Source organism: Larus michahellis, chromosome 1, assembly GCF_964199755.1.
Source record: "Larus michahellis chromosome 1, bLarMic1.1, whole genome shotgun sequence".
Lineage (NCBI taxonomy): Eukaryota > Metazoa > Chordata > Aves > Charadriiformes > Laridae > Larus > Larus michahellis.
The window spans coordinates 3,249,935-3,262,325 of NC_133896.1; the positions used below are offsets into that span (position 1 = coordinate 3,249,935).

At 49.0% G+C, this 12,391-nt stretch overlaps 1 protein-coding gene across 3 annotated transcripts in view; it reads left to right on the forward strand.

Annotated features, from left to right (window-relative positions):
- The window catches only part of PLXNA4 (plexin A4), a 472,240-nt gene that overhangs the window by 23,244 nt on the left and 436,605 nt on the right, over window positions 1-12,391 (forward strand). For all 3 annotated transcript variants that reach the window (XM_074573192.1, XM_074573194.1, XM_074573193.1), the window contains exon 2: window positions 4,392-5,655. In XM_074573192.1, coding sequence (XP_074429293.1) covers window positions 4,477-5,655 — 1,179 coding nt within the window. In that variant the 5' untranslated portion in view covers window positions 4,392-4,476. The remainder of the gene's footprint in view (window positions 1-4,391; window positions 5,656-12,391) is intronic.

Below are 12,391 nucleotides of genomic sequence, written 5' to 3' on the forward strand. Positions count from 1 at the left end.
TTGTGTTCTTTCATTCAAGTCTCTCCGTAGCAAATTCCTGGAGGAACTGAGAAACCATTACAAACCTCTCTGCCCTCCCTCCCAAGCACAAAGGAGCAGAGCTCTGACCTGCTTTTGCTGATAGGAAACCAAGTCTGAAAGCCAGGCAGAAACACTATCCACATGCAGTTTTAACACATGGGGGAATCGGGGGGAAAAAAGGAGGAAAGTCTTACTCCCAGCAAGTGTTAATCCCATCACTTAATATGCTTCTGGCAGATGCGCGGGTAACAAGGTGATGGGCACCATCTGACTGCCTGAATAGAGTAATCTGCATGACGAGGGAAGGCCGTGTTGTCCCACCTCAGCTTAAGTGCTTTGCAAACAACCCACTCCTGAAATTAATCTCTTTATTTGGGACAAGCTGCGGCTTGTGCTGGGATCTGTTCCTTGTGGTGAGCTCCAAAGAAAAGATGCTCTGGCATGGGATGCCCTCAAAGGAAGACTTGCCTTCAGTTTCCGTCAGGCGTTGGACAGGTTGTAAGTTCGGGGAGAAAGGATTTAGCTGAAGTTAGAAGCTGGTTTTTGTTGGGGAAGCTGTTGACAATGTCTCCATATGAGTTTTCTCTCCATGTCGGCTCCCAAAGAAAAGATTCTATCTGTGGTAATCAGGGTTTATTAAAGGAAACCAGGGAAAAAAAAAAAAGAGTCTTTAGCTGAGATTAGACGGATTGTGTAGCTGCACTCGGGGCTGAATCGCTGCGTGCTGGCTCCGTCGCTGGGTGTCTGCCTCGTCAGCATCTGCGCACGGCCGCCCGCATCCCGGGAAGTGAATAGCCGTGCCTGAGTGGAGCAAAAATAAACAGAGGAGCGTGCCGCCTGATTGACGCTGGGCTTCGTTAACCACCCAGCCCATGCCATTGGCATTGCCCAGGAGTCCCGGGTGCTGTTGGCTTCCTCCTAGCCAGGTGCTGCCTGCTGGAGGACTCACTGAACCCATCCCGCCAGCCACCAGGACCCAGGAGTGGTGTCAGACCCGCTCTGCGGGAGGAGGTGGTGGATGTTCTTCCTCTCCCGATGCTATTTTTCAGCATGTTTTGGTCCTGTTCTGGATTTTAACATGTACTTTTGCTCTGAGCCCCTGGCTGGAGCTGGACCCCGGGGCAGGTTTCCTTCCGTGGCTCTCACGTGTGACTCCTCTTGCCACTGACCTTGCAGTGTCCCTGCTGCCAACGTGTGGCTGTGTCAAGGGACCTGGTGATGTGAATTTGTCTACCGCCTTTGATGGCAGGAGGGTTGTGTGTATGTGAGCCAAAAGGGGGGTTGCTGTCATCTCCCATGTGCACCCAGTGACATGTTCCTTTCAGGAGCTGTCATTGCAGTGGGGTGGATTTGTGCCAGTCTCCAGTACAGGGACGTGACCATGGATTCTGTGAGACTGTCAATCAAATCTCTCATTCCCCTCTCCCTGTACGCTTCCTCCGAAGTCCTTCCCTCCCTGTCAATTGACAGACCAGTCCTTTGTGTCCTCTTTATTCCTGATTTATTCCTATTTCCTCAGACACAGTGCATTCTTCGTGACTTTTTCCCCTCAAAACCTGCTGCGTTTTGAGGACGTATTCAGCATTCCCTAGCTTTCCCATCTATTAACAACCACCAGCTTATTAACCACCAGCTAAGTTAAAAGAATTTAGGAAAGTTTCTTCCTCTTAGGCTTTTTTGTATCCAAACTTTTCTTGTCCAAGGCCCCATCTATTTACCATAGGGTTACACATTGTAGAGTCTTGGGATTGTGTCCTGGAGACAGAACGAAGCTGCATCCTCGCCATCCCCTTCCTCTACAAGTGACAGTCTCACCTCAAAGTCAATCACGATTCTCACCTGCTTGGGCCTCAAAGATTTCACGTCTGGAGCATATCTCCTCTTACGTTGCGTTGGCCACTGATTTGAATGGGCAGATTTCCTCCTGCTGTTGCAACCCTGCTCTTGGGTGTTGTGATGACCTTTGGGCAGAGGGCTCCTGTTGCAGAAGAGGGGCAGTTCATTACCTCTTCAGTGTCTGAGTCACGGCAGTTCCCATTTCCCTGTCCTGCAGCTGTGCTGACTCCGCAGGGCTAAGAGGAGCAAAACAGAGTAAAATATAGGAGTAAAATAGATATCTTTTTAGTACTTGAAAAGAATAATTTCTTCCTAGATCTGTCTAGTGCCCGATCAAACCAACATCTGTTAGAAATATGGATCATAACTCAGAAGTGACGGGAGCCGGTGTTCAGGGTCGCCACGTGATGTTTCTGAACGCAGGACTCAAACAGGGACAGCTTCCCTCTTCTGCTGCTCTCTCAAGGATGGCCTCTTTTGAAAGAGGAATGGTTGTGCAGGGAGAGCTCATCCCATCGCTGCTCTATCTATCATAATAAAGGTTATTAAAAGCCTACGTGACCAGCCTGCGTATCCCTGCAGAGCGAATCCTCTCCTGCTCGCAAGACAGTCTTGCAAACTCTGCAGTATAAGCTTGATTTTATTAAATATTTGCTTGACCAGAAAGGCAAAGCAGAACAGGGTAAACATGCCTAAAGTAAATGTGAAATGACCTTTGTCCGTCATCTATCCAGCGCCTGCGGCTGCTGCGGCAGGGAGGGCAGCGGGAGGTGAAGGTGATCATGCAACAGCTTTGAAATTCTGGCTACTGTGAGAATTTTGAAATATTTGGGGTGGCATAAAAGCGGTGGATGCTCTGCAGCAAGCCCAGACTTACCCTTTCCACTATCAGATCTAATCAGTCTACAGGTCAAAAGAAGACAGGATTTATTCTGTTTATTATTTCTTGAAGTAAATTTTTCAGTTCCAGTGGCATTAGCAGAGCTGCAAATCCAGAGCTGTGTCACTGCCACATCTTCCTCCCTGCTGGGATCTGCAAACAGTGATTTTTCCCTTGCCTCCTGCTTGCGCGGGGCTGGCTGTCATCACCTTTGCTCAGCCAGTTACACCCCTGATTTCAGCAAAGTCACTCTGTGAGAGAGGTAATAGGACGCTGGCCTGCAGGAGTGGAGCTGGGGTTTGGCTTGCGTTCTTCAGAAAATCAAGAACAGTTTTGTGAAATTCTGATCTGGGTGTTAAAGAGGGATGGAGGGAGGAAATACATGTGTGCCTCAGCCCGGCCACCGGCAACAAGGGTTGTGTAGCGAGCACTCATCAAAGAGCTTGGCTGGTGAGACCTGAGCTGGTAGGACTCCATCTCCCACATGCTCTGTGGAGCCGTAAGGGGCCAAAGCCACTCTTGGTACAGAAGCAGCCATGAAAAGGCGGAGGACCAGGGAGCAGATGGATGTGTTGAGTAGGAAGATGCGTTTTTCACAGCATGAGGATGGGACTTGGTGATGTGCTCACCACATTACAGAAGCTGTTTGAACCCCGTACTGCTTCCACCACCCTGGTTAAAACCTGGGAGATTTTAAGAGATTGAGTGGTGCAAGGAAGCCCCCTTTCCTCTCTTTGGAAAGTCACCAAGCTCGTCCCTTGTAGTTAGTTTTCCTACTTTACGGTCCTTTAGGCTTTATTACTGCCAATAGTTAGACAGCCCCGTTCCCAGTCATCTGAGATGCCCTGGGGAACTGCATCTCTCTTTTAGACAATGTTTTCTTGGCTCTGCAGTGGGTGGAGAGCGGTCTTGTGGTGGGAGCCCAGGGGAGGGAGGAGACATGGTGCTCAGTTTGCTCCCTGCTTGGCTGCATGCCCTTTGTAGATGTGGCTGGGAAGGCTGGCACACCACAACTCCTGCGTCTGTACTCCAAGCTGGACTGGCATGAGGCAGCTTTGATCTGGAAGCCATGGAGAGCCTGTTCAAACAGGCCCATTCTGGACCGAGGTCTCCCTGAAAGGATATTAATGTCAGACCAGAGCTGGCTTCTTCCTGGCAAGCTTCAAGGGTTGCAAAAGAGCTCAGCATCCATCTGGTCCTGTCCCTGTAGGCAGGTCCCTGACCTTCTCTAGGCTTCAGTCTCTCATCCAGAAGAGCAGGATAATAATCCTTCTCCTGCCCTGTCTTCTTAGATAGCAAATACACAATTGGGTCAAAGTTGGCAGCGCGAACAGCAATATTGCTTGATGTTTCTACCATTAGCCTCCTGCATTGCTCTGGCTTTTTGTGCTGCACCGTGGGGCGCGTGTGTGTGTGTACTGGAGAGTAACAGGGTGCTGATTTATTATTATGCTATGTGATTTCTGCTCTTTCTACCAGCATCTTTTCTTTCAGGAGGGCTCCCTTTGTGCTGGTTTTAAGCAGAGAGCTCAGAGACGAGAAAGGGAGGATTAGCAATTAAGTACGCTCTGATGATGGCATGGTTGTGGAGGAAGGAGGAGGAAGGAATACTCCATAGTAATGTACTTTTGTTTTCTTTTCTCTTTGCTTGTAGGGCAAAATCTGCCAGGGAATTGGTGTTCTGAAGACTCTTACAGCTTTTAATCCTCGTTCCCTTGGGAATACAAACCTTTCTAATCATGTCACCGGCCATGTGGAAATGGACTTGCCTGGTTTCTCACCTCCTACTATCCACCACAGTGTCGCCTCTTGGTAGGCAGCAGCCACCCCACCCAAAGAGGTCCTTCATCACTTTCACTGGAGACCAAGCAGAGGGGAACTTCAACCACTTGGTGGTTGATGAAAGAACTGGGCACATTTACTTGGGAGCTGTCAACAGGATCTACAAACTCTCCAGTGACCTGAAGGTCCTGGTGACCCACCAGACTGGGCCTGATGAAGATAATCCCAAGTGTTATCCTCCCAGGATAGTCCAAACCTGCAACGAACCTTTGACACCCACTAACAACATAAACAAAATGCTCCTCATAGACTACAAGGAGAATCGATTGATAGCCTGTGGGAGTCTTTACCAGGGCATCTGCAAGCTCTTGAGGCTGGATGACCTCTTCAAGCTGGGCGAGCCCTTCCACAAGAAGGAGCATTATCTCTCTGGGGTGAATGAGAGTGGCTCTGTTTTTGGAGTCATTGTTTCTTACAGCAACATGGATGACAAGTTGTTCATTGCCACTGCCGTGGATGGCAAACCTGAGTATTTCCCCACTATTTCCAGCAGGAAGCTCACCAAGAACTCCGAGGCAGATGGGATGTTTGCGTATGTCTTTCATGACGAGTTTGTGGCCTCTATGATCAAGATCCCCTCAGACACCTTTACCATCATCCCTGACTTTGATATCTACTACATATATGGCTTCAGCAGTGGTAACTTTGTCTATTTCCTAACTCTGCAGCCTGAGATGATCTCACCACCTGGCTCCACCACGAAGGAGCAGGTTTATACCTCCAAGCTGGTCCGGCTTTGTAAGGAGGACACAGCCTTTAACTCCTATGTTGAGGTGCCCATTGGCTGTGAGAAGAACGGGGTGGAGTACCGGTTGCTCCAGGCAGCCTATTTGTCTAAGGCTGGAGCCATCTTAGCAAGGTCTTTGGGTGTTGGCCCTGAGGATGATATCCTCTTCACAGTCTTCTCGAAGGGGCAGAAAAGGAAGATGAAGTCCTTGGATGAGTCTGCTCTTTGCATCTTTGTCCTGAAAAAGATCAACGATCGCATCAAGGACAGACTGCAGTCCTGCTACAGGGGAGAAGGGACGTTAGATCTGGCCTGGCTCAAAGTCAAGGACATTCCCTGTAGCAGTGCGGTAAGTGAAACTCCTAAGCACCCAATCTTGACCTCCTCATGTGCTCATAGGTCTTAGAGCATTGGTCAACGATTACAGCAGGGACTAAGGAACTGAGACTGCCTCATCCCAGTCCTGTCTGTGCCTGCACCCAACCAACCACACCACCTAATTTAACCAGTTCATGGCTCAGTTTGCTCATGGACGAGCCGAGGAAGGTATCGCTTTCTGAATTCCGCAGCCGTGTTATGTTTGCTGCTGAACTAAGCCAAGGGGCCTTGAAATCTTTAGGAGGAATTGGCCTCTTGTTGTTGTTACTTCACTGTGCAATTCATTAGGGGTGTAATCACACTTCCTTGCGCAGTCTTGGCTCAAACCTAAACCAAAATAGGACATAGATAATGTCAAAGGCTGGTTTCTGTTTCTGCTGGTGTAATTTTATTTCCCTGAGCTGGAGTTGGAGCAGGATTTGTTCAGGGAGCTTTGTGAAGCCAGGGCTTCGTTTCTTCTAGGGCTGAGAAGCACTGGTCATTAACCATCAAAGTCCCTCGTCTTCCAGTTTCCAGCCAGCTCTGTGCTGTCTCTGTGCTGAAAAATTAAGGCCTGGCTACAGATCAAGGATTAAATGCTGCAAGATTTAAGGGCAGGACTGGGGAAGAGGCCGGTATACCTGACCTACAGATGGTCTTAAGAAATTGTCTTAGTTTATTCTGTCGGTTCAGTAAGGTGTGATTGCAGAAATCTGCGTCAGCCCCGCCAGTGTGCGGCTGGCTTTGATACCACGCACAGAAATCAGCATTACAGCCGGCACTGCACCCAGGCTGCTGTAATAGCCGCCTCTCTGGGCTTTGATTTCCTTCCTTAATTAGCTCTTTCAAGTGAGAGGCAAGTTCAAGTCTGAGCAAAGGGAATATGGAGGCACACCAGAGCGCTTGCCTGCCCCATAATCTCAAGGCAGAGTCAGGGCTCGGGCTATGGGATTGCTCCAGCTTTCCTTTGTATTCACGCCCCCTTTGCCGGGGGATCCCTGCTGTTGTTCCTTTGCAGGACAAGGACGGACCAAGAGGAATGCAGACAGAAATTTCATTGCAGGGAGACTGATCGTACCTTTCCCTTCCCCAGTTCCCCTTTACACCAGTGCCCTCAGCATCGTTGCTTGACCTTACCCTGCTCTCACACTCCCACACTGAACGTGCGGAGGGACAAGCCCTTCATTTGAGTTGGGATCTCTTCTGCCCAGACCTGCAAAGCTCCCTGCGGAGTATTGCGCAGGGAGAAAGGCTGTGCCCAAATCTGGCTTTGATTTTTTTTTGTTTAGCCTCAAGGCCTCTGCACATTCAAAGAGCTGCCTTTAGATTTAAGCTGGGAGCTTCCCACTGGAGTTACTTTCCTGGGCTGTTAAACCTCTCCATGCATTTGCAAATCTGCACCGCTTGTGCTCCACGCTAACACTTGCAATACTGGACCTCTCAAATCAGGAGGTTTGAAACCTGTCAGTCACCTGGATTCGGTGGCTTTAGACAGGAACTAAAAGAACAACAGGTTTCTTGTGTCCCTTGGGGTAAGTCCCGGACCAAGAAGACTGATATATCAGCCGGAATTTAGAGTGACAGGACTGCAGAGGCTGGGGAGAGGGCAAAGAGCCAGGGACTGGGTGCCACAGAGGGAGAAACTGTTAGAGCATATTTGTGACTGCATTTCTTCACTGTGAATCAGAGATGCTAATTCTTCGCAGCTGGAGAGGGAGCCTGGAGATCCTTGAAGGAAAAATAGGAGTCTTAAAAGTGTAACTAAGTGGGCTGTCCTCTCCTTAAATGAGTCTACTTAGAGCTGCTGGCAAGCCCTGCCCGAGATCAGCTGTGCTGCCCAAGGGAAGAGGTATTAGTGACTTGGCTGCTGTAAGGGTTGCAGAGTCCAGCCGCTAAGCTTGGAAAATATTTGATGGTTGGTGAAGTATTTTGGAGCCTGGATATATGTCTGCGAGGGCCTTGTCTCCTTTTCTGATGTCCTGCTTGACAGCCAGCCCCCAGCACTGCTGCTCTGCCTCTTAGCACGTGTATTTGAAGCAGCTCTAAAAACAATTACAAAGCCATCGGTGAGACTTTCCCTGGTTTTGTGTGGGTGTCATGTATTTCTCTGCTGGTGCAAATAGAGGCTTAACCTGCCTGTGATCAAGGCTGGGGCTGAACTTCAGCTCTGCTGCCGACATCCCGCATGTGAACAGATACGGCTGATGTGCGTGGCATTGAGCAGATGGGTAGAGATGAGCTGTGGGAAACCCTCATGGGGCATTGTTAGAAATACTGTTAGAAGACTTATTCCAGCCCTTCAGAGAAGGACCACAAGGATGATCAGAGGGCTGGAGCACCTCTCCTATGAGGACAGACTAAGGGAGTTGGGGTTGTTCAGTCTGGAGAAAAGAAGGCTCCGAGGAGATCTTATAGTGGCCTACCAGTATCTTAAGGGGGCCTACAAGAAGGCTGGGGAGGGACTTTTTAGGATGTCGGGTAATGGTAGGACTAGAGGGAATGGATTAAAACTAGAGATGGGACAATTCAGACTGGGCATTAGGAAGAAGTTCTTCACCATGAGGGTGGTGAGACACTGGAACAGGTTGCCCAGAGAGGAGGTGGAAGCCCCATCCCTGGAAGTTTTTAAGGCCAGGCTGGATGGGGCTCTGAGCAACCTGATCTAGTGGGAGGTGTCCCTGCCCATGGCAGGGGTCTTGGAACTAGATGATCTTTAAGGTCCCTTCCAAGCCTAACGATTCTATGATTCTTTGTGGTATTAACTGTAGGACTGTGAATTACGGAGCTGGGCTCATAGCACTGTTCTCTCATCTTGGTGCGTGGTCAGGTCTGTCTTTTGGTAACAAATATTTTTCTAATAGGGCGGCGATAACTGACTCAAAGGGGATCCACATGCTAGGATGCTCCTCTTCCTGCCTTGGTATAATGCGTGCTGAAGGACACTTCAGGGCAAGAGAGGTCTCTTGGGGACCATTCCCAGCACAGCTTTCCTAACCTGCAATATAACACCCAGAGAAGTGGTGGAATTGCCATCCCTGGAGGTATTTAAAAGATGGGTAGACGTGGTGCTTAGCGACATGGTTTAGTGGCGGTTTTGTCAGAGTTAGGTTGATGGTCGGATTCGATGATCTGAAAGGTCCCTTCCAACCTAGGCAATTCTATGATTCTATAATAAGTGCAGGGATGTGGGGGAATGGCGCGCTTGGATGGAGTAGTACAGAGCACAGTCTTCAACTTCTCTGGTCAGGCAGTTTTGTTGGTGCAGCTGGAGTTTGGAAAGCTGAGGTCAGGTAGGACCTGGCAAGAAGCTGGGCTGGATGCGCTGTGTCTCCTGGTCAACATGCAGAGGGAGGCATTGGGTCTCCAGATCTCCTGGAGACTTGCCCTGATCTGATTTGCAAACCCAATGTGAAGGCAAAGGACTGAGACACAACTGTGTAATGAGCCTGTGCTTCCCTCGTGCCAACCACGCATTACATACTGCAGATTTCAGCAGCTTGATAGAAGAATTTCCAGAATGGGAAATATAAAGGACTGGGGATGAATAGATCAATGTGCGTTCCTCCCCTGTCCCTGTGTTACAGGTGTCCTATTACTCTTCAGCATAAATCAGGGAAAAGTGATGGATTTTTTATGTCTGGGCAGTTGATTTGCAAATTGGCGACGTTCACTCAGGTGATGAACAGCTCCAGGTAATACCTCTCTGGTTTTCCTCTCTGCAAATACAGGATAATAGCTTATATTTAAACCGTACACTTGACCCCAAATGCTTAGAAATTCATATAATCAGAGAAAAATGAGGCTGGTAAAAAAATAGAGTCTTATGAGGTCATCTGATTTGCCCTTCTGCCCTACTTATAACATTTCTGACAGATGTTTGTCTCACCTGTTCTTAACCTCCAGCGATGGAGATTCCTCCCTCTCCCTACATGATCTGTCTTTGCTGCTAGGAAGCTTTCCCTCATGTCTAATCTAAATCCCCTTTCCTGATACCGAAGCCGTTCCTACTTATACAGCCCCAGAGAGCGATTTCATTCCCTTTGGCTGTTTAGCAAGAGCCTCGTGTGCCACCAAAACGCGACCACTTCTGTGGTGCAGCGTGGTGCATCAACGTGCGGAGCAGAGGGACCGAGGCTGTATGGACGTGCAGGGTGATGGCAGAAGGAAGGACTGTTCTGGGGGGGAAAAATAGGCTTCTTAAAACAGAAGACAGTCTTCAGGTTGGATAAGGAAAGCCGTGGTTTAAATATGTTTTGTGAAGTTTGTAATTAACTGTTGGTACAGTTGGGAAATGCTGAATTTCTTTAAAAAAAAAAAAAAAGGCAGTTTGGGAGGAGGATGGAGATGTTAAATGGGCTATTTCGGTACAGGACTTGATCATTGGGGATTTGTTGATTTTCATTATTATGGAATAGGATTAACAATAGGTGCCTTTTGAAGCCCAGTGACAATTGCACTACAGGGATGCTCAGTAGCAGAGGCAGAGGAGCCTTCCCCTCTACCTTGAGGACCAAGCAGGTGAACTGTGTGAGACACACAAGCATGGATGAAGAAGAGGAGGGTATTGGAGACCGACCCCAAAGCAGCAGGAGGGTGCCAGGGCCTGCTGGGGAGATGCAAGAGGAATGGGGATCCTTGCTGGAGCTTGGGTCGCAATGGAGTCCCAAGCATGGTGTGTTGTTGGCACATGATCCCGGCTGTCAGCTTAGGAGCTGGTTGAGACCCTGGGCTGCTTTCCTGGGAGACCCTGGTCCCCTCATCAGCCCGATCTGCCTCACAGCATCACCTGCTGCTCTGCAGCCTAACACACTCCAGTCCCTGAAATGAAAAGGTGTCACCTCCATCGCTGTAGCTTTTTACCGGATACACAGTGCAAATATCTGTCCAAGATAATCAAAGTGTCTGTCCCCAACGATTGCCTGGCTTCTGCCTTTTGCCAGTATTTTCTTTTCCTTTTGGCAGGAAATGGAGTTTGACTGTTTAAATTACTGTATTCAATCTCTTCCTGTTTTTCATGGCAGCGCTGTCACTTGGAGGAGAAAAGAAATGTTTTCGAAGCTGACCAGCCAACAAAAGGCCTTGTGTAAAGTGCTGGGCAATATTTTTCCAACACTTTTCTAAGAGAGGGCAGGCGAGGTGGGTGTTTGGGACCTGAGTCATTGTCTGATGAGTGACTTAGCTAGAGAGGCTTCCTGTGCTTCTGCTACTTCAAGGCGCACCTAAGTCAGCAACTCCCCAAAACATCCTTGCAGTTAACAGTGCCTAGATCCCTGAGAGTCCTACATCTCCTCCATACATCTGTTCCTCAGGTGGACTTTGCCCTCCTACTCCCCTGACCATCCTCGATGCTTGATGCCCACCAAGCAAGGACTGATGTATTCATGGGGTTTAGCTGAATGCAGGAGGAGGTTGTGAAGGGCATATTGCTGATCAGTCCTTCCATGGATGGCTCTCAGGCACGTCTGGATGCCAGTTGGGTGCACAGGCGTTCTGCTTTGGCAACATGAGCACCTCGCCCAAGGATGAATGCTGCTTGGCCCTTGGGGTTGATCCACGGGCTTTCTTCTGCTCCGTGCCACCAGGTTAGGAAGGGCCATTTCTAGCTCAGGTGGCAGAAGGGCTTGGTGTATGTTATGGGACAGTCGATTTGACTCCTAGTGAGGCCACTGATGGTGATGGAGTGGCCATGATTTTCCTATAAACAGCCTATTTCATTACTTTTCTCTTCGTTCCAGGGCTTGTATTTGCCATCGCTGGTGCTAATAGGACGCAGGTCTGATGGAGCACCTCTAGGACACCAAGACGAGGAACAGCATTACCCGTATTTTACAGGAGGGTTGGCTAAGGCACAGTAAAACATAGCTGTCAGCACGGTTGCAGCTCAGAGACTCCTGGATCTTAGTGCTGTGCCCAGTGTTCCCAAGTGTTGTGGGAAGAGGGAATATCGTCCTTGCTATTGTGTTCTTCTCTAGCATGGGGGACAGAAAAACAGGGTCATTTAGAAAGGAGGGCATGGGCTGGAGCTGCTGGAAAGAAGGGGCATTTCGAGGAAAAAGATCACTTTATGAACTGAAAAGCAGGAATTGTCATCTCTATCTGTCATTTCGCCCCATCATTTTCCCTTAAAAGGGAAAGGTTGGGATGAAAGGGAGTGTTAACTTTTGCCTAGCCCTTGGAAAGAGGAATGCATGGAAGGAGGTCCATGCGATACTGCTGCTTTGACATTTTGCACACTCAGCCCCTGCCCGTTTCTCCTGGCTGGCTTGGCCGGTAGGCGAGCCTGCCACTTTCCCAGGGGAATGACTCACGGTCACAGGAACGAGCTATCGGTTTCATTAGACCTCGTAGTGTCACCGCTTGCCGGTCAGGCTATCCTAAGTAAATCTCTGCGAGGGTCAATGCCACTCCTGCTTGCACAATAAAGCTTTTTGTTCATCTCTACTGGATAGACCATGCACAAGAGGTTTGCGTACATGTCTTTATTCCAAATTATACAAGCTCACGTTTTTGATCCAAAGGGCTCATGGTCAGTTGAGGTCAGTTCTTGGTCAACTTTTAAAAGTGTTTTCCTCTTCTTTCTCTGAAGCTGCAAGCAAGAGCAGGAACAAAAAAAAAGTGAAAAAAAAAAAGACACGGTGCAGTTTGTGCAAAGGCAGTAGCCTCAGAAATACGGTAATGCCTCTCTGGGAATGCTCACTGGAGACTCAGAGACGGAGCAAACAGGCTTA